At 41.3% G+C, this 22,479-nt stretch overlaps 1 protein-coding gene across 2 annotated transcripts; it reads left to right on the top strand.

Annotated features, from left to right (window-relative positions):
* The first annotated feature begins 2,518 nt into the window (after positions 1-2,518).
* sh3rf2 (SH3 domain containing ring finger 2) lies at positions 2,519-22,123 on the top strand. Of its 2 annotated transcripts, XM_039813834.1 has the most exons (11): positions 2,519-2,748; positions 3,079-3,526; positions 8,021-8,311; positions 9,722-9,817; positions 10,880-11,275; positions 19,637-19,755; positions 19,940-20,110; positions 20,334-20,608; positions 20,703-21,007; positions 21,119-21,414; positions 21,532-22,123. In XM_039813834.1, the coding sequence occupies exons 2-11, from the start codon at positions 3,146-3,148 to the stop codon at positions 21,710-21,712; spliced, it is 2,511 nt and encodes an 836-aa protein (XP_039669768.1). In that variant the 5' UTR covers positions 2,519-2,748; positions 3,079-3,145; the 3' UTR covers positions 21,713-22,123. The 2 variants fall into 2 exon arrangements, with proteins under 2 accessions (XP_039669768.1, XP_039669769.1); XM_039813835.1 differs by lacking the exon at positions 3,079-3,526 and having other exon boundaries at positions 2,522-2,748.
* The last annotated feature ends 356 nt before the right edge of the window (positions 22,124-22,479 follow it).

The following is a 22,479-nucleotide window of genomic DNA, read 5'->3' as shown; positions in this document are numbered from 1 at the left end:
GAATTCATGAAATGCTTTAGGAAATCTTAAATGTACACAACGAATGTATCTGGTGCATTTTTGAAAAATGAATGAAAATGTCCCTGAGCCAAACCTCATTCAGAAAATGACTGAAACAATGTCAGAACTGTGATAATAAGCTCCTCCATATGTAGGTAGGGGAGCAACTTAGTAGCTACCCAGGAGTAAGAAAAGAGGTTGTTTCATTTATTTATCAAACATGAAATATTTATAAGTTTCAATGTGCTGGCAGAGGAGGCTCAGGCAGAACAAACTGTGGGTGGAAGAATCGCAAAGTTGCTTTATGGATGGATGTTAATGACAGCATCTGGTGGAGGCTGCCTGCTGCTCTGCATACATTTTTGTACAAAATTACATTTAAAAGGCTTTCAGCCAGTCACGCCTGAGACAGTTGACCTTGAGTGACAACACACTGCAGGCCATTAACATACCACTCTTTTGTCAGCTGGACTTTGTCTGTCAGACAATGGGAGTGGACACCTTACCTGCATAAAAGGTCAGGCGTCTGTATATTCATAAGCACGGTTATCCAGTAAACTGCAGATGTTCCTGTTGAACCAGTTTGACTGGAGTTTCCTCCAAACACAAAAACACACAAGGCCCCACCTCACCTGTCTACTTTGTGAGAGAAAGTTGGCTTTATTCGACACTCAACACATCTTTCAGAAAAGAAAGACAAACAACAATAATGAGTCACCTAATCAGTACCTGGGAACTTCTGCAACTATGACAGTGACAAAGTTTTGGGTGAAGGATTAGTTCCCTCTGAAAGGGAGAAGTTAATTACGTGGCTTTCGATGCACCTAAAGTGCTGTTCACTTTGTGGTTAATCCTCATCAAACTGCTGCACAAGGATTATGCATTTTGACTGACACCTTGTTCAAATTAAACTCCGGAAACACATCCTCATACACTTTAAAGCAAATCTGCGCATATAATCAAATGAGCAAACACAGCCCCATACATAGGGGGAAAGAGACCCGAAAAAGAGGGAAAGGCAATGTTGAGACAGATCACAATCAATGAGTTAGCAGCACTCTCAGATTATTTCAATAAAACATGAAAGCTGGAGAAGCAGCTTGTGACGAGCCATGATATTCTGAGAGATAGCAAACCGAGCTCAGAGCAATCCCTGGGGAGACCCTTCCCTCTTCATCAGATAGACTGTGTATCAGAACCATCAAACATGGACCATCATCCCTCAACATCGGAGGCTCCTCAGTGGAGGTCAGACTGACCGTCGGGGCTGTGGGAAGATGTTAAGCACATATGCGCTGACTTCCTCTGCGCATCCCTCCTCTGCATCTTTGATTGGATGACAGAATATCCATCACTAACAGATGGAAGCACTACCATCAATAATATAACTTCCAATCCAGAAAAAAACATTTCCCAGACATGAAATAAAATCAAGTTCTGTTTAGGCTCCCCTTTTCTCTACCAGAGCCATTAAACTGTGAGAGGCTTAAGAGGAAAGGCCTGTATCAACATTGATAGGAAATAAATAAGTAATGGCTAATCTCCCTCTCTCTCTCTCTCTCTCTCTCTCTCTCTCTCTCTATCTCTCTCTCTCTCTCTCTCCTCTCTCCTCTCTCTCTCTCTCCCTCTCTCTCTCTCTCCCACTCCCTCTCTCTACCCGTCTCTCTCTGTCTTTCTCCCTCTCTCTCTCTCTCTCTCTCTCTCTCTTTATCTCTCTCTGTTGCTCTCACTCTCTCTGTAAAAGCCATATGCACATTTTTAGAATTCCCCGAGTTCTGCTGACGTGAAGAAAGAAATCAAAGATTTATGCTTGTTTAAAAAATTCAAACAGATGTCCTGAACTTTCGGTACATAGCCAATATGGATGAATTATTTAGTCTTGGGATGCCAGAAAGGGAATGTGGGATTTGGGACTGTGTAAATGAAATCCAAACAATGATAACAAAAAAAAATGGATAAAACCAGTGCACCATCATTATCATCTTCAGCAAGAACTGTGACTGCTTTCCATGTCCAGCAAAGAATAATATATGTAATGACCGCAATGCCCCAATGCTTTAGGTTTATTTGATTTTCTTTTGCTCATAACTGATGTGGACTGTGCCGGCACTTGTAAGTGAAACTGCAGAGTTGGTCAGTGAATGCACCAGCAGAGGGAGACCATGCCACATGGCAGTGCTGTAAACACTGCTCTGCTTTTTCACCCCTTTTTCTACACCTTTTAATCAATAAAAGTGGTAGCCTACTCACAGAAAAATTATTGAAATAAGGAGATATAAATATCCCTAAACAATTATAAAACTGAATAATTTAGCCTACTTTGTGTAATATAACTTTTTTAATTAATCCCATTTTAAACGCTAGTTTAGCAATTCCTAAACTGTTGTCTTGACATATATAACATTTTTTACAAATTTTCCTGTCATGTAAGTTAATGATATTGTAAATTTAAGAGCTGATCAGCTGTGAAGGGTTAACTGAGTCGGACATGACAGTGAAATCTGATTCAGTTCCTGATGAAGCAGTCTGGTTGCGGTTGAGACCTCGTTAACACCTTTTAACTCTAATTTCCCCAGGTGGAATTCGTGTCGTCATAAATTGTGTCGGCGAATGTAAAGCTCACGCGCCTGTCCTGCGTCATACTGTGGCGTCCTCAGCGCACTGCGTCATGGCGACGGCGGTGAAAAAGTTACGCATTTCCTAACCGGACTGTGCGGCGTATTACTGTGGCAGTCAGCACATACATGTGTAAGTACTTAATGTTTATGTACTCTGTGTTATTGAGGCAAATATGGGAATAGTTCGTCTTCTGCGGATAGTTCCTGTTGCTGTCTTACCTGTGCAGCCAGGTGTGCTAACACCTGTAAGCAAGCAGCGTCTAGTGTTTACTACAAAGCGTCTTATCTTAGTATTTTCACCTTATCAAACCATTTTTTATGGTAGGCTAGTATCTTACACTATGATTGACTGTTATACAGTTGATGACGACTTTGTTCAGTAATGTTGTAACTCATTCACTGTAACATTTCTGACAATACCTTCTGACATTAACTAGCTTCTCATTCTTTTCTCTCTCAGTATAGTGGATTACAGTGTGTCAGAGGCAGCAGGAGCCCTAGTCCCAAAGAGAGGTGGCTCTTTTAAAATGGAGGAGCTGGCTCTAAGTGCCTTGCTGGAATGTCCTCTGTGTTTTGAGCCACTAGATGTGTCAGCCAAGGTGCTGCCCTGCCAGCACACATTTTGTATGTCCTGCCTCCAGATGCAGGAGACAGCGCACTCCCAGCTGCTCTGCCCAGAGTGTCGCGCTCCTGTACCGGCCAGGACGGTGGAGGAGCTTCCTGCTAACTTGCTGCTAGTGCAGCTCCTGGAGGGGCTCCGGGGCTCACAGGGGCCCAGCAGGGACAGACAGACAGCCCGTTACGCAGTGCCCTCGGTCAGGGGAGGCTTGAGAGTTAGGGAGGGTCAGCAGCAGCAGCAGCAGCAGCAGCAGGAGAGTCAACACAGAGAGAAGCAAGGGCACCATGAGGTCAGTGCACGAGCCGGCCTAATCCTCTGCATATCTATAAGAAACATAACCTAACATAAACAACTTTGCCTCTACTTTGGGTGACCATTTTAGCAAACAACAACAAAGAATAAGTTGCTGCCTCAGTGATTACCAAAAATACTAGTGTTTGTGACTTGGTTAAACCTATTTAAAACAAGGATTAAAACTATTGTTATTCAAACAGTAGGCCTACATGAATGCTGACCATTTTTCAAAGCCCAATATTTTTTTGATTTTGAATTAATTTATCCTTCCTTACTTTGGATTTTAAACATGGCCTCCTTGGGTATCCCACAATGTATATGTGTACAGTAATCTTCCATCACAATATTGATATACCGTATATTGTTAAAGTGAGAAATTTCTGGAAAATCAATCAAAGATATGAATATCTTTTTTTGGCTAATCCAGTAAATTAAATACCAGACAAATCAAAGTATTTTATTACATTGATGCATAAAGTAATAAAAAAAAAATACAATATTGCCATTAAGCAATCCTGCTCATTGATTTGCAACATTTCCCACAATGTCCTAGTAATCCCACGCATGTTAAAGGGAGAGATCAGACATTGTGGTGAAATCTCTGAAGGTTGAGAAACGTATATTTCCTCATTGTATTTATTGTCTTTTCGCCCAGCCCTATGATGTCTCATTGATTGATTTATTCCTTTGCACTTTGTGGAATAGGACCGTGTGTCTCATCTCTGACCTATTGAATTACTTACTCACCGCTGTGTGTTCAACAAACTTAAACAGCATTGTTCACTGTATGAGATTATGGTGCATAAGAGCTGGAGTGTGATCTGACCTTCCAAAATGTTTCCTCTGATGAAGTGTAAGTTAGTGTTCCTCCGGACCTAAAGTGATGAGATCAAATCAAACCTGTATGAATAGTGTCTGTCATCACTCTTCAGGCACATTTAAGACACATCATAGAGAACATAGGAAACCACAATAGTCTTTTCCTTTTCCTCAGAAACGACCCATCTAAGAAGAGCTCTATTATAACGTCAAACACCTACTATACTGATCAATAGGTGTAGGAAGACCATGCATTAGGGGTTTTCCGTATATGACGAAACAAAATGAATGTACTGGAAGAAATTAGTGTGTTACGCACAAAGATTCAAATTGTAAAGATCAAAAGTTAACTAAAGGAGGACAGGACTAAAACAAAAGACCCAGAGAAACCAAATTGTAACATCTATAACATAAGGGACTCACAGATTGTATTAGATCGCTCACTGATTAATAGATTTCACTTCATTTGTCATCGGAGTAATGATTTGATAACTTTTTTTTATAATTCAAGTTTTTATTGTTTTTCCATGTGAGAAACACACCACATTTAACAACATGTAACAACACTAAACAAACACTATACAGCAATCTGGGCAACACAAATTCACAATTAAAACACATACACCTAAATAATCAATAAAATAGGATAAATAAAATAAAAATAAGATGGGGGGGTGTTAGCTGAGATCGAATTTGGCTTGATAATAATATTAATTATGGGGCACTAGTCAGTTCAAATTGAATAAAATGCAGGAAATGAGACTAGACCTGGTAGAATTTACCCCTACGATCATTCAGTCTTGCAATAAGATCTTTAAATGAGGCTGTGTCTGTCATTAACTTCAGCCAGTCTATAAAACTATGATTTGATAAATTAAACGGAATCACACCATGCCCAATGCGTATTATTGTTGTTTAGTAATAAACAATAATACTATTTTACAGATTTATATTATTGTCAGAAAACTTAAGGTCTGTATGGATAATGATAAAATAAGACTTCTTTAAGGTGCATTTTTAAAATCCATTTATCTGTATAAAGCAGGTCTGTGCAAAACATCCTGCACTGTCATTTAATTTAAACCCAACAGAGATCTGATGATCATAAAGGTACTACACAGTCCGTAAATCATTATGCAGTTTTCATTTGATGCTGGTGTTTTATTCTCTGAGGTGGTGAGAAACACAGAAACCGTCTTCTCTATTCCTGTGCATCAACTGCTCAGAGCATTTAAGAGTTTACTTGTAATCCGTAGCTTGAGTTCAGCCACAGTTTAAAAAGTGCAGCCAAGTTCATGAGGGTGAGTTTGTGATCATTCTGCAGTTTAAACGCGTACTTCAGAAACCTCCAGTGCTAAACAATGTAGTATACTGTAATGTCCTCCTAAATCATGCTTTCACTAAGGCCAGGTATCACAACAGTTCATTTCAGTGTGCTTATCTGAAAAGCAAAAACAACATGTGGTCTTTAGATACATTTATGAGGAGGAACCTGATAAAAAGTAAGCTTGGCCTAATACTAAGAAGGAAAAATATATGGATGTAGGTGTTTTTTTTTTTTTATTGGCGTTATCACCCATTTCTAATTATATAAAGCAGTATGCATAATTCTTTGAAAAAACGTATCTGCATCTTCAGTTAACATGTAAGACTGTGGGGGTGATCTCTAGCTCACCCAGTAAGAGCCCCATGTTGGCTGAGTGCTGCAGCGGCGCGGGGTTCGAATCCGACCTGCTGCCCTTTGCTGCGTGTCATCCCCCATCTCTCTCCCCCTTTCTGGTCTATCCACTTTCAAAATAAAGGGAAAAGCCCAAAATACATGTAAGACTGTGGAAATCTAGGGAGCAAAAGAATTACAATTAATTTTGTGAAAAGTTATAAAATGTTCTTTATTACATTTTCAGGAAATAATTTAGTGTCTCTCGGTGTAACTGAAAAAACTGAACTTTGCACTGATAACAATCAGGATGGTCCTTTTCCTCTTTGGCCCAGAGGACATGGCATCCTTGATTTCCAAAAACAATTTGAAATGTGGACTTGTCAGACCACAGCATACTTACTGATGCATGATACATACATGCATCAGTCCATCTCAGATGAGTTCGGAGCCCAGAGAAGCCGCCGGTGTTTCCAGGTCTTGTTGATATATGGCTTTCGCTTTGCATGGTAGAGTTTTTACTTGCACTTGTAGATGTAGCGACAAACTGTGTTAACTGACAATGGTTTTCCAAAGTGTTCCTGAGCCCACGTGGTAACATCCTTTACATAATGATGTCGGTTTTGAATGCAGTGCCATCTGAGGGATCGAAGGTCACGGGAATTCAATGTTGGTTTTCGGCCTTGCCGCGTACGTGCAGAGATTTCTCCAGATTTTCTGGATCTTTTGATGATATTATGGACTGTAGATGACGAAATCCCTAAATTCCATGCAATTGTACATTGAGAAAAACGTTCTTCAACTGTTGGACTATTTGCTCACGCAGTTGTTCACAAAGTGGTAAACCTCGCCCCATCTTTGGAGAACGACTGAGCCTTTTGGGGAAGCTCCTTTTATACCCAATCCTGACACTCACCTGTTTCCAATTAACCTGTTCACCTGTGGAATGTTCCAAACAGATGTTTTTTGAGCATTCCTCAACTTTCGTAGTCTTTTTTTGTCCCACCTTTTTTGGAACGTGTTGCAGGCATCAAATTCAAAATAACTGAATATTTGCAAAAAAAACAATAAAGTTTATCAGTTTAAACATTAAATATCTTGTCTTTGTAGTGTATTCAATTGAATATAGGTTGAAAAGGATTTGCAAATCATTGTATTCATCATTGTATATGTTTTTATTTACGTTTTACACAACATCCCAACTTCATTGGAATTGGGGTTTGTATGTCTGTTCAGCACAAAATCTGTATGCAGAGGTTTGTCAGCCCGCACTCTTGTTAATAAATGTCCTGAAAACTAAAACCAGCGTGTGTTGAACTGTATGAGACACAACAGCTGAGAGCCTGTAACGTGTGTCTGGACTGCAGCATTTCAGATATTTTAGCCTTTTGTATCTCTTTTTAGACAATGACTGCAGCAAAGTCACAGTTAAAGTAAAAGACAAAATAAATAGCATCACGTTTCACCTCCTGAAAATGCAGTTGTATTGGCAAGACATAAACTGCGTTTCAATACCCATACTACCATACTATTTAGTTTCCCAGAACAATATTTAGTATGTCCCAATATAGAGTATGTAAAATTTAGTATGCCAGAAATGTCAAGGATGTCCTACTGCATCCGGTCGGATTTTGCAGTATGCAAGCCAGCATGCTTTTCTGGCCATTCTGACCCAGAATCCTTTGCGCAACATATATGTTCAAGAGGGCCAAAGTTCAAGGTGCAATGTTTTGAAGAAGTAGTATGTCCCAATTATATGCATGCTGTATGCAACAATACATACTTTGTAAGGGCAGCTGCAGTACAAAAGCAAGAAGAAAAAGTGTGTGTGATTTGCAACTCAGTCACAATATTTTTTATCTTCCAAAGAGAGTGCAGCCTAGAGGGCCTTTACACCCCCAACATCTTTATTGATGTCACCATCTTCATAAATGTATATCATGTTAAATAAATTCACCACTTCATTTGAACATCCAGTAGTTGATATGTGATGTTTTTTTGTCTGTTCTTCAGCTTGCTCTCAGAGCTTTCATGCAAAACCAACGAGGTGATTCGTCAGAAGAGCCGGTCCTCACGCCTGGTAACAGGATCACCCCAAAACACAAAGTGGATGAGAGCTGGAACCACGGAAACACCGGTGAGAGTAGCAGTGCATCCGTCACTGCCAGTACGCTGCAGGCTGTCAGCCAGATGCCACAGCCCCTCCAGCAGTCCCAACCTCCAGCTCTCTGCAGGGCGCTGCATGACTTTAACCCCGAAGAGAGGAATCTGGAAGACAGTAAATATTGTCTCAGCTTCCTCAAGGTCTGACTCTCAAACTACTGACTTTACACAGCAGGAAAACGTTCTTACTTTCATGGGGTTCAGTGGTGTATGTGTATACTTGATCTTTTAAAATACTCGCAGGGTTTTCTACTTTTTAATTAACGCACACAAAATAATGATTACACTTAACTTTAACCTTCAGGGAATAATAATGCATTAACCTTCAGGGTAAAATGTGCTATTTCACCTTAATTATACTGTATGTAATGAGTGGTGCTGTTGTTTAGGCCATCATCTACTAACTAAATTGATCTTAAAGAGGTATTTTGCTGATATAAATCCAGCTCTATGTCATGGCAGTGTGGGCAGTGTGTTTACATGAACAGTGTTTGGCCTCCCTTTGTGGCCAAACACTCCTGTTCAAACCCACTGTCCACATAAAAATAACACAGAGCTTCTTGAATATTGTAGTTATTAATGTATCATCTTTTTTTTTTTTCTGGGTGGGTGGTAATGATGGGGGGGGGTATTGTATGTTTTGTTAAAATAAATAAAATAAAAATGTTAATCATAAACAAAAGATAACCTATAGCTGGATTTAAATCAGCAAAATATATTTTTAAGATCAAGGGAAACTATCCCCTTAAGATGTGATGCTTAAGGGTCTGGGTGGCTAACTACCTCTGGTAAACCATTAGCTGGTGCTAATTGTACCCTCGTGCTAAAATGTCAAGTGATAGATCATTTCAGTCATGTATGGAGAAAAAATACCAAATTATTTTATATTGTGCCGATTATTTTCTCGGTTATTCGTCATTGGGTTTATAAGTGAGCTAAGGTGATGTCGTCAATGGTCCAAGACCCGGAAATATTCAATGTACAGTGTAAGAAAATCAGAAACTATTCACATGTGCAAAACTGGAACCAGAAAGGTTTTTCCATTTCAGCTTTAAAATGACTAATCTTTGCTGCTCTAAAATATTTACTTTCTACAGTTTCATGGATTCTAAAATTAGCTAGATCTCCCTAATATCAATGCTTTTTGTTCTTTTCACTGCTTTGAGAGACTTGTGGAGCTGGAGGCTCAGACCTCTGCTGCAGTGGTTGTTACTAACCCTGAAAGATTTCTGAGGCAGTTATATAAGGGCCTCAGTACTTGTGTGCTCTCCATTAAAGCACACTTGCGCTCAGCTTAGCTTATTTTTTTAAATGGTTTTGAGAGCGAGGCTGGCCGCAGAAAGGACTGGGCCGGCAGACACAAAGGCAGTTGATGTCACATGCTGCCCGAGAAATGTAGAGCTCGGAGAGTTTCTGAGCTGAGTGCTCAGTCTCCAGGGCGAGCACACTCTGTTATAAGCACCTGGCATCCTGTTTTTTTTTTCTTACAGCGGTCTCTCTGCCTCTCACATTTTTAACACTTTCTCTAAGTCAGTTATTTCTGGTTTACAGGGAGACATCCTTACTGTCATCCGACGGGTGGATGAACACTGGATTGAAGCCAAGCTTGGTGAGAAAGTTGGAATTTTCCCTCTGCAGTTTACAGAGGTGAGTTCTTCTTAGCACTCAGTTTCTTTACCCTTCCATCATTGTTTGAATGTGGGTCGTGGCCTTTTCAGCGTGATCAAGGTTGACACCTGCTGTTTGGCACTTTGGTCTGATGGTGTAGCTCTTGTAATGAATTAAACCATAGATGTCATCGCTGGATGTCATTAATTCCAGGTCACTGCCAGGGTGCTACGTTGACTTTCATTCAAATCTTTGATTCATCCATAAATGTCACTCCTGCGCTGCAAAGTGCTGAGGCAGAGCTAAGAGAGCTAATCTGTGAAGCCGTGCTGTGTCTGCAGCTGCTCATTAGTGTGTGACTATGTGGCTTACTCAGGTTGGCAGCGCTTGCTTAGCTACCTGACTGTCATTTGTTTTCGTCTGTACTTTCTGCCTCCAGGAATTAACTTCATCCGTGCCGGGGGAAATTGTATTTGTTCCTACAGTGGGGTTAATTTGGTGCCTCATTCAGTTCTTGTTTACTTCCCTCACTTGTCATCTGTTTTGCTTTTAGTTTTTTTCTAATATTTTGTATCTCTTCCACTCCTATTAGTCCTCTCCCCCTCTTTTCGTCTCCTGTCCACCCATTTCTTCTCCTAAAGCCCCGCCTCAGTTGTGCTCTTCATCTTTTTCTACTCCTGTATTCTTTCATCCTCCTCTTTTCTCCTCCCCTCTCCTCTCTCTGAGACTTCTCTTCTCGTGTCGTGCAGCCAGGCGTGAGAACACAGTAATGCTTTCCCTGCTTGGGTGACATAACAGCACATCACTGTGGGGAGTGAAAGCATTAACCTTGCCATGTCTGTCTGTCTGCCTGTCTGTGCAGCATCTCTCTCAGCACCAGTCAACCCTTCCTAGCTTATTGGCTGGTACTTATGCTCCTGCCTGCCTGCCTGTCCAACAAGTTATAGGGGTGAGTGGAGTAGTGATAAGTGGGTGTATTTAGACAGCCGTTTCGCTGATCAGCAGGAGCAGAGGTTCACAGGCGCTAGTAGCAGGTAGGAGAGAGTTGACTGAGGATTGACTATTCTCTGTGGTTTCTCTTAATGTGTTCATCTCTTTCAGCCAAACCCAGTGGCAGCCAAACTGCTAGAGGGAAAGAATCGGAGGAAGAGTGACTCAGAATTGACTCGGACTGGGAGTGGGGGCAAAGACAAGACCACTGACGTATCCAATAGGACCACCCATTACCGAGTCCTTCAAGTCCCAGCAAAGACACCCATGATCAATGCTCTTCCCCTCTCCAACCAGCGGAAACAGCCCGCAGCCAGCAGCATCAACTTTTATCCAACTACCAAAGGAGAGACAACCAATATCAGCACCTTCAACAGCTTCGACCGTCAGGGTCAGCCACACCACCGCTCTGTGTCTCTTGCTGCCCGGGGCCACTCTCATCCATCTAGAGTAAACTCTCAGCGAATTAGACGCCACTCTGACACTACACACAGACACCTGTTACAGGTGAGTCATATGCCAACATATCTGCCTTTATGCGTGCTATAGTGATGTGAGAAGCTTCTTAGTTTTATCAGATTTCTCTTTCTCATCATCTTTGAGCTAAACGGTGTTTGGCTTGGTTTTGTTTGCAGTGATTTGTTTTAACAGAAAGCATGTGGTTGGCAAAAGGCATGAGGGTTTTCTGTGAGGTAATAGATTTTTTCATTTAAAGCACTACGGGATCAAGTTGTCCTCAGGGAACCATGACACTAAGCTTCAGGAATGAATGAGAGAGATGCATCGCCCTTATGTAGGCTGCTACATGATTAAGTGGCTCCCATTAAGACAACACAAATATGGAAAAGGGCTAGATATGAAAGGAGTGAGGACTGGAGGTGAGTGGACAGAAACTTTGAAAGGTCTTTAATCAAGAGTCCTGGGATATAAGCCAGGGTTTCCCCTCATAGATAAATAGAAGTCGAACAGGGCGTGTGTCTTTCTTCAGCTCAGGGAAATATAGTACTTGAGGGAAGTTGTGAAATTGTTTTATTATGTCTAAAAGCTCATTCTATTAACTTATAGGAATAGGAAGCACAATGCTAGTGAAAAACGGAGCCTGTACTGCTATCGTGTCGTCTATATTACTCACAAGAAGAGTGTGTGTGACAAAGTCTCAAATGCTCTGAATCTGACTCTTGAAACAATTTTTTCAGTTTTTTTCAGTGTTTCTTGAGGCTCGTTCAGGGCTGCCTTTGTCATAGATGAATTAAACCTCTGATTATAATAAAGGAACATTTCGTTCTCAAGCTATCAGGATGAATTACTAACCCACCAACATGATACCCGCTGCATATTTTATACAGTCTATATTGCATGGCAGCACGTTTTCATGGATATATTTCATATAAACTTTTTATGTTTGCAGTCGGACACATTGCCATTCATTTACATAAGAAACAATGTTTTTATATAAGATACTGTGAATACTGTATAAAGTCATAGCCAGCTACAGTCTGAGTGCAGTGCTAACGGTTTACTATGTAACCCTGCCCTCTGAGATAATGATTTCCTTCTATCCAGTTTGAATTTCACAGCTCTACCCTGCAATTATACATGTCAGAGCATATAAATGCTAAACCTCATGCAGGTCGGAGAAAAACTGGGAGCGTAAGGGAGTTGGCGGCGACTTGAGAACAAGATAAAAAAAGCAGGAAAAGGGAAGAGATAAGACAGGACGAGGAAAATGTGAGAGGAAATCCTGAAAAAAAAAGATGACATAGAGCTGTGAAGAGAAACAAACTGCAAAAAGGCTAAACACAAGAAGTAGAAACTAGGAGGAGGAAAAATGAGGGATAGATGAAGAGAGTGGGAGGCTTGGAGAGTCCCTCAGTGTGTCTGCTTATCTCTCTCATGCTGATGATGATGAGTCACTGGTGAAGTTACATAACAGGCCCCTCTCTCCCCTGCCTTCAAACTCCTTCCTCTTCACTAAGCAGGTAACACTCACTCTTATATCAGTGGGCCAGTAATAGCAGACAAGCCACGCACCCTTTTTAAAGGAGAGGAGGGCTCTGTCCCTAAAGCCGGGTCTGAGCTCTCTACTGACCAAGCCAGCACATGCTATTCTTAGTTCTGCATCCCATCAACTCTCACCTCTGGCTACACTGTTTCACAGAGAGATGCTTCTTCCCACTGACTGTGGAGGATAAGATGTGTTTTAGTTTGAATATTGGCATGGTTATGTAAGAGAAATATTAAGAATGGATACAAGCCAAAAATCAAAAACATCTTCAATTGCAACATAGAAAAGTTCGATTCCACATTATATTTGGTACACCAAAACACCTGATGTCATTAGCTAAGTTTCCATCCACTTGTCAATCGAATTATCTGAAGTTCGGTAAAAAAACTCATGCGAATAAAGCTGGTGAAAGTGTGTTTCCATCCAACAGCTTTAAAGCGAATAAAAACCTGTGAGTAATGACGTCACATGCTGTTTGTTGGTCATCTCCTTCGCGAGTTCCTGATAAATTATGGCATTTCTTAGATTGTTGCTATCTAAAATAGCTGTTATATTTTGCTCGTAAATTAAATTCAAAAAGTCTCTTGTCTCCTCGTACGTCCACTTACATTTGTCTTTGTTGACACCTGTCATGTGTGCAAACAGAGCTGAAATACTGGGCGGAAATGAACTAAAACTTCTTCTTCTTCGTTTTGTGGCGGGTTGCAACCATAAAATGACCTAAAACTTAATCACAATTCATTAATTTATTCGGCAAATAACGTTTCCATCAGCGTTTATCGCATAAGCCGTATATCGATCAAGATAAAATCCGATGAGACCGAACGTATTTCTTTTGAGTTGATATTCATGAAATTCAATCAAATTTTACCGTTTCCATAAGGCATTTTTTATTCGATATCACTTAATTCGGATAAAAACGTGTGGCTGGAAACGTTACAAAAAGCTTATTTGTAGTTAGTTCCCCTTGAAGCCTGTCAATTGGCTAGAATCAACCTGAAATTATGAGTTGAACAAACTATTAGTTGATGGACAGAAAATAATTCAGCAGTCAATCTTGATATTTGATTAGTAAGTAAGTAGGCTTTTTTTATGTATTTATATAGCACCTCTCAAGTGCAGAACACCATAAAATGCTTCACAATACAAAACAAAGTGACAAATGTGAAACAATGACCAATGAGCCAGTGCAGAGAAATAGAGATTGGTGCCACCTAAAACAGTTTAGAGGACCTGGTCAAAGGTTTAGCAGCATTTTGGACCACTTGTAAGCGGTCAATTAAAGAAATTGAAAACACCTGTGTCTGTGGCTGTGCAGGGCCTTTACGTCAGTAATTGATTCTGGCAAATTTTCACTTTGTGTCCATCTCACAGAAACATTATTGGCTATCTTTTGTGTCCAAAACCACATTTATTTACATTTGCAAAGTAAACTTTTGTCTTAATTTTACACTTTCACATTGTGAGCTAGTGTTGAGTTTTACAAATATATCTGCTTATCTTTTTTGGGTGGGATTTGTGGATTTTTCATCCACTGCTTTCAAAAGTAAATATTGCTGTCTCTGTCTTTGTGATACGACAGGTAACAAAAATGTTAAGATTTCTGATACTATAGGGTGTTTTACTTTTTTGCTAACGGGGGCAACATTGAAAACTAGACATTTTTATATTTCTGTGTACAGAGTTTGGACCATAGGTTTGGATATGCAGGGGGAATTATGTTCTTAAAATGATAACTAAGGAACCTGACATCGGCTGACGGTCTTTCAGTGCATCAGCCGATCAGTTGGCATGACCAAAATCTACGGAGACTCAAAGGGTTCAAAATTAAATAAATATATTAGACATTATAAAATAAACAATAAATACAAATAACATATCTAGCATAACTATGAAATCCTCTCATTAACCCACCCTACTTTTGTTATGTGGGGTGAAAGGTTGCTGGTTGACCGTTCTGCTGGCAGGAGGACACCAAAAGGTGGACATTAATTACGTTTAGTTAATTTAGTATATTAGCACATTTAAAAAAAAAAAAAAAAAAAAAAACAATGAGGCTTGATACAAAGTAAAAACATTGTGCAGGGGAGGTAAGAAGCCAAGAAAAGGCTTCAAAAGATACCACCCCTTTAAGTAACACTAGTTACATAGTAGTGAAAATAAAATAAGATATTGTATATGAATATGATGTGATAAATTAATATTCTGTTAGTTGGTTTATTTATGGCAGCAGTGATTCTGGCTGCAAAAGCATGTCAACCATTTACACAAAATAAGACTTTATTTACTGCATGAACAAAAGCAGAATTAGTCTCTCCATGTAAATATAGCCACTGCCACTGCTGGGTCACTGCACCTGTCCATTGCGTGACTGCAGCATAACTGAAGCAGTATCTCATAAAACACAAACCAAGAATAGAAAAAGGACACAGAGTTATGAAAAGAAGTAAATAATTTAATGCATAAACAAAATAGTTGTTGGGCTTTTTTTCTTGTTGCATTACACAACAATGTAAGAAGATGATAGTGCTTTGCTGGTAAAAGATGGTGCTTAATTGCACATTGAGATGTCTGCTCCTTTCTGCATGTCCATCCTGGTGCTTCTGCCTTTACGCATTCCCCTCGAAAAAACGTGACAGAGAAATCACAGCAAGGACAGGAAGTTGCTTTTAGTGTAAATGTCATATGAAAGTCACAAAGGACACATAGACAAGACAACTTTAGATGGCAGTAAGGCTCATCCATCCACTCTCCTGTTCTGACTTTATCTGGCTTTACTTCTGCCTCATAGCACTGTCTTTGACAAGTGAGGCTGTGCTTATAGCAATGGCTGCCCCTTAATTAGCACTTCTTTTGTGCTTATTTGAGATATAGTGTGAATGCATTGCAGCTTAATGGTGGCATAGCTGCAGGATCCAGGCACATGCTGTATAGAGTGTACCTCGGGCCTACTGGCCACCATTAATGCTTTAAGCATAGGTTGAGTGGTAGTGCTATAAATAGCAGCAACACTCTGTAGAAGTCACTGTGGAGATAAGAGGCAGGGGTAAAGTTATCTCTGCCTCTCTGTAACAATATAAGAAAACATGATGTATGTGGGGTGTGTTTGAACAGAGGAGAATATACAAAGTAAATAATGAAGATCTCACTAAAAGACCCATTTCAGTTTGACAATTAAGTAATTAGGGATTAAGTTTCATACTGTGATGTTAACAGTTGAGAGACACACCTCAGTGTCACTCCCTGCTAGTCACTGGCCTGACTCACAGACTGTCAGAGTTTCTCAGCTTTAAAAAGAGCAGTTTGGATCTATGAAGATAACATGCAAAAGAAGTCTGCCAGGCTATCTATCGATCTATCGATCTATCGATCTATCTATCTATCTATCTATCTATCTATCTATCTATCTATCGATCGATCGATCGCCTGGCAGACGTCTTTACAGCCATTAGAGCCAGTCACACAATGAGCTTTCCTTAGTATGTGCCATTTCTGTGTCTGTAGCTATTGAGGAGGAGCGAGGGGGGGGAAAGGTGGAGGGTGGGGGTGTGGCCTTGACCAACTGCCACTTTGCTCGTTTGAAAGCCATGATGTCTCTCTCTCATGGGTGGGCTAAATTCTCTGGGTGGGCAAAGCAGAGAAAGGGGAGGTAACCTTTCTCCTTATGACCTCATAAGGAGCAAGATTCCAGATCGGCCCATCTGAGCTTTCATTTTCTCAAAGGCAGAGAAGGATACCCAGGGCTCGGTTTACACCTATCGCCATTTCAAGCCACTGGGGGACCATAGGCAGACTGGGGGAACACATATTAATGTTAAAAAACCTCATAAAACCTCATAAAAAACCTCATGGGACCTTTAAAAGATGAAAATGAAATGATGTTTTACTTTTTGTCTTAAAACAATACACATATTTCCTTTTGAAATAGTTTTTGCTTGCTGTAATCATTCCTCCCTTTCATACTGGCCATTACATTTTTCTTTCCTGATTGGGGAAAAAAATCCACAATCCTGGTTCCGTGCAGAAATATATTCCAAAGTTTATCTGAAGTTAGTATGAGGCTTCAGCAGTCTGCGTTAGATAAATCAAGTGAATATCTTTTGAAGTTACTGTCTTTTCAGTACAGACATCTCTGGTCACTACACCACTTTGGTCCAGACTGAAATATCTCAACTATGAGATGCTGAATGCTAATGACTTTACTGATCCCCTGACTGCAAAACCTACACATTCTAGCATTATAAGCATGTTATCATGTTGACATTAGCATTCAAAGCATGGCTGTGCCAAATTATTTAATATAAAATACTTTTTTTCTATTTGTCGCTTAAAGGTATATTTGACCGCTGGAAAGATTAATATGTATTATCTATGTATAAATTGGTTCATTTATGTAGTAGAAATGTGAATTTTTTTTAGAAGTTTGTGCCTTCTAGACCGAGAAAAGCCAGAAAATGTATTTTTGGCTCATGTGGATGAAAGACAACAACTCCTAGAATGCACTTGCTTCGCTTCCCTACGAGTCCACTCCCAAGCCACGCCTACCGGTTACAGACATAGACAGTGAGGCAGTCAAGTCAACTCAAGTGTGTTTTATTGTCATTTCAACCATATACCAGTCCCTCCTGAAAAACACGATTATGTGATAGCATAATTCAATAATCAGCCAAAGTCTGCATATTTATCGCGGGCGCCGATTTTTTAAAAACCCCCCCACTATTAAAAAAAAAAAAAACAAACAAATTATAAATTGCGCGATAAATTGGCGTTATACAATTGCGAAAAAAAATATTGCAAAATCACATATATCTTTTAGCAGAAAGTTGAAAAATGTTGCATTTACTGCTGCGCCAACGGCACGAACGTTGGCCGTGAACATCATCAAAAGGCAGGGTGTTGGGGAAACACTTTTTTGTCTCTTTTCAAAAAACCGCAGGTTTTGCAACGTTCCGTACAATTTTGCAATTTCCCCCCAATTTTACACAGTTTCCGCAATTTTTGCAGGTACATCGCACATGGGTCTTGGGGGGCGATTGAGGGACAATGGTGCAGGAGGATTGGTCGGAGAATAGAAGCGGAGTGCGTATTACATTCAATTTATCGCCAACGTTGTAGACGAAAAAGAGCTGAGCCAGAAGGCAAAGCTCCCGATCTACCGGTCAATTATCATTCCTACCCTCGCCTATGGTCATGAAGGCTGGGTCATGACCGAAAGAACGAGATCCAGGGTACAAGCGGCCAAAATGGGTTTCCTCAGGAGGGTGGCTGGCGTCTCCCTTAGAGATAGGGTGAGAAGCTCAATCATCCGTGAGGAGCTCGGAGTAGAGCCGCTGCTCCTTTGCGTCGAAAGGAGCCAGTTGAGGTGGTTTGGGCATCTGGTAAGGATGCCCCCTGGGCGCCTCCCTAGGCACGTCCAGCTGGGAGGAGGCCTCGGGGAAGACCCAGGACTAGGTGGAGGGATTATATCCCCAACCTGGCCTGGGAACGCCTCAGGATCCCCCAGTCGGAGCTGGTTAATGTGGCTTGGGAAAGGGAAGTTTGGGGTCCCCTGCTGGAACTGCTGACCCCCGTGACCCCGAATAAGCGGACGAAGATGGATGGATGGATGGAAACTTGACCAGCGGTTAGCAGTAGTTGGATAAAAGTACCCCATTTCTGCAACAGTCTGTGTCCGTGTTAACACAGCCCACCTCCACAAGTCTTACCCGACAGAGCAGCATCTGCTCGGAAGGCTAGCAGACCTGGTCGCTGGATAGCGGAGTCTGGTACCAACCTGATCTCACAGAATTCCGTGAAATGAACACAGCCTCTTAACTCATAATCTGTGGCAGTTTCACGGAATCACAAAACATTCTGTGATGGGCCCACGGAAGAATTCCGTGAAATGAACACGGATCGCCGAAAATTCTGTGATGGGCCCGCAGAAGAATTCCGTTAAATAAACACGGCCCATTAAGTTAAGGAAAAGGTCATGGGTGGGCTTACGGTTCCATGACACGTGGGAACTACAGGACGGAAAAGAAGAAAGCGACTTTAGGAAACTTGACATGCAGGACAAGAAACCCGGTCTCCTGGGTGAAAGTCCTGTGTTTGACCCATCCACCACCCCAGCCAACCTCCTTACACGGAATTTCGGCCTTACATACTACTCGCTACCATAGTCGCTCTTAATGCTACGTCATCTTCTTATTGACTTTACATTGGCATTGTTTTCCGTGGCGGCCACATGGATTTTTCACACATTGCGTGCCACCACCACGTAATGCGCTGTTAACAATTTGTGATCATTTCACGGAATTCTGGCTGAGGTGCGGGTCTCCGTAGCAGGCGAAGCTCGCGTAGTGTGTTGAGTTTTCCGTCTGTAATAAAGTTTCCTGCATATTCTCCGATCTGTACCAATGTATACCGGTGGTACAGATGTGCAGTAGTTTGAATGCACATAATTGTTGTAAAAGTTTGCTGCTGAAAAGAGAGAGCCTGTTTAGCTTAGCTTCAAGATGGCTGACACTCGACTCGCATCGGTAGTGACAGTCCCACCCCTAGCGGGGGTTGAAAACATGCGGAACTAGCTGGCTGTAGGCCATAGCCTCTTGACAAAAACGATTTTTGCATCATCAGAGGCTTTTTTCCAGACCCACAATATAGAGAAATTTAGTCTCAGGGGGACATGAGAGAGGGAAGCACGGTCATTCGAAAATACTACCGGGTTTCTACTGATACAAAGCTTAATGCTAATCGGTGAAGTATCCATTTAAAGGGGAAATTTGAGGCAAACAGAAATACAAGAAATTCTTAAATAATTGTAATTAAATAATAAGTGCATCACCATTTGCATTCCATATAATGATTTCCATCCATTACAGAGTGAGAAGAAGATGACCAGTGAGACTCCACCCAACATCGCTATGGCTCTGGTAAACCCCCAAATGTCCTCTGCCTCTGCAGACAGCAAAAACTCCACACAGCAGCTCTCCATCAGTGTGTGAGTCACTGTTTTCGACATTATATTGATGATATGATAATGTCAGATCGAAGGTGCAAGATATAAATAGAAAAAGACACAAGAACCACTCAAATACCCATAAAAAGGTAGCATAATCTGGATATAATATATATTGTACAAAGTGTGGTAGTAACATATACAAACCCCCTGTGTGACTCCTCAGGTGTGCCGTCCTGTACTCCTACAAACCACGGCGGCCTGAGGAGCTGGAGCTGAGGAAAGGAGAGATGGTGGGAGTGTACGGAAAGTTCAAAGAAGGCTGGCTGCGTGGGTTATCGCTCAGAACAGGCAAAGTGGGCATTCTGCCCAGCAACTACATCACGCCTGTGCTCAGGTGAGAGGCTGTGATCCCTTACTGCAGAAAGTGGGAGCTAAATGACATTTGGATTTGGACAGTAATTTAGTGTGGGCAGGACGACAGGTCATCATGCACACATTTAAATGAATCACAAAGCAGAAATAAAACACTGAGGCTGGTGTGTGGTTCGTAGAAACTTAACAGTGATATTAACTAGGTACTTCAGTATGTACTAAAGTGTCTCATTGCCTCACTGCAGAACCTCGGCCAGACTTCTGGAGACCAAAGCAGCTAATGGATCCTCACAGTACAACACAGTGGCTGGAAAGAAACCCACAGCTGCTAAGAATCCTGCTGTGGTCCTTGCTCTTGATAGGGTAAACTCTGATGGAGCGATATACTCAACAGGACAGGTCCCATCTGTGCCAAATGGAGCACAGCATGCAATGTCATCCACTGGTGCTGGGAAACCGTCCCTTTATGGGGGTTCACAAGGTTGGGACACTGTAAGGCGCATCTTTAACCCTCATAGAGGTGAGTGCTAAACAACCACATCTACCTTCTAATTGCTTGATTAAATTAGAGAGTTTGCTATGTTGTCAATAAATGCCTATTACATGTTTTTCAGGCTCAAACCATTTCTCCCATACGTCCAATCTGAACACCCTGTCCAACTCACAGCACTTTGCACAAGTTCAGGCATCCGGCTACTCACCTGCCCTGCAGAGAAAGAAATACAGCAGCATCCTGTCAAACTCTGGCAGACCACGGGGCTGGATGACTGAGCCAGCAGCGCCCTCTGCTGCTGCAATCTTTAAGGACAGGGACTTCACTGCTTCACATGAGGCAACGTTTCAGCAGGACAGACAGCCTCCCAATGGGCCTCACTCTATTCTAGTCAGACCTGACTCACACAAGAATAATACAGAGAAGGTAATGTCATACTGATGATGTCTTGCGAGAGGCATTAGCATGCATTTGTCTGAAGTTAAGTACTCTGTGTGCATTGTTTTTACACTATTTTTATGATCACTGTTCCCATAGCGAGCAAAGTCAGTGCGGTTCTTCACAGATGAAGACTCCCCTCCTCCAAGACCTCGGACCTCCTCCTGGTCATCAGGAAATCATGTTCCCTCCAACTCCCACCCTGCGTTAGAAGTGTGGGCCCCATCGCTCACGCTGGGAAGAGACGGACCGGGGATCATTCTCAAAGAAGGAAAAGCTCCTATTCTCAGAAAAGGCAACGAAACTGCCACCTCAGATCTAAATTCTAACCCGCAAAAACCAATGTTGTCACAGCCGTCGCTATCAGCCGTGTCAGCTCAGTTTAGCCCCAGCAGGTACGTTGGATTTGTCTGTTTGTCCTTGAAAATAAAAAACACATTGCTTATCAGTAGGGCTGCTTGATTTGACGTACTGGACAAAAACCTATGGCATCTTTTGTTTTTGTTTTCCAGACACAGAGTGACGACAACACATTTAGCCCAGACAGACTCAGAGCTTAGTCTGCTTCAAGGAGAGTTGGTCCTTGTCCACAGACCTCGACCTGATGGACGGGTTCTAATTACTCAGGAGAGCAGTGGGCAGACAGGCTTATTTCACAGCATCGTTCTTCAAGCCCTCGAGAAGCTCAGCTGACTGTGTAGTACTACTGTAGTAGTGTATATTACTATATTCCATGTGTTATAACTGACAAATGACTTGACTAACCTACTGAGGTGTTGAGATTCAAGGTTAATACTGCCATTGACAATCCTTTGAAGAAGCTGTTTATTTTGATCCTGAGTGCATATGAGAGTGTGGTTAAATTTCCCAGAGACATATTGTGTGTTGTTCAATGTATGTGCATGTTTGTTACACATGTACTATTATAAGATTTGCACAAAATCCCACCTAATGACTGTTCCTTGTTTGATACCCATGTTACACGCATTGGTGAGTGCCTTTGTCATAACCCACAAAGAAACAAACTATATTTAAATATATTTAGTGAAATGATGAGGTAAAATATATGTACTGCTTATGTGGTAATAAACTATACTTCCAGAACGTTTGTAGTTTGGTGTCTTACTTCAGATTTAAAGTATATTTTTTAACTAACAATACTATCATAATGGCGAAATCTGAGATTAACTGCAAAAGTCCTGCATTCGTAACTTCAACTGCAAATTAGGATATGTAAGTAAGCAAAAGTAGGCCAACCTGCTCTTGCAGCATGTTTAAATACTCATGCAAGGACTATTTTAGTATGGCAACTGAGTTAACAACTCCATATTATGTTTTCGGAGCTACCCTATATTCTACATGTTAAACCTTATTCTGCAATCTGTGGCTACAGGCATAAGAAAAACTGGATTATCTACATGCCTAGGGGCCCCACTAATTTACGGTTGGTCACATGTGGT

Source organism: Perca fluviatilis, chromosome 10, assembly GCF_010015445.1.
Source record: "Perca fluviatilis chromosome 10, GENO_Pfluv_1.0, whole genome shotgun sequence".
NCBI lineage: Eukaryota > Metazoa > Chordata > Actinopteri > Perciformes > Percidae > Perca > Perca fluviatilis.
The sequence above is the reverse complement of the archived record's forward strand: the minus strand, read 5'-3'. Positions and strand labels throughout refer to the sequence as shown.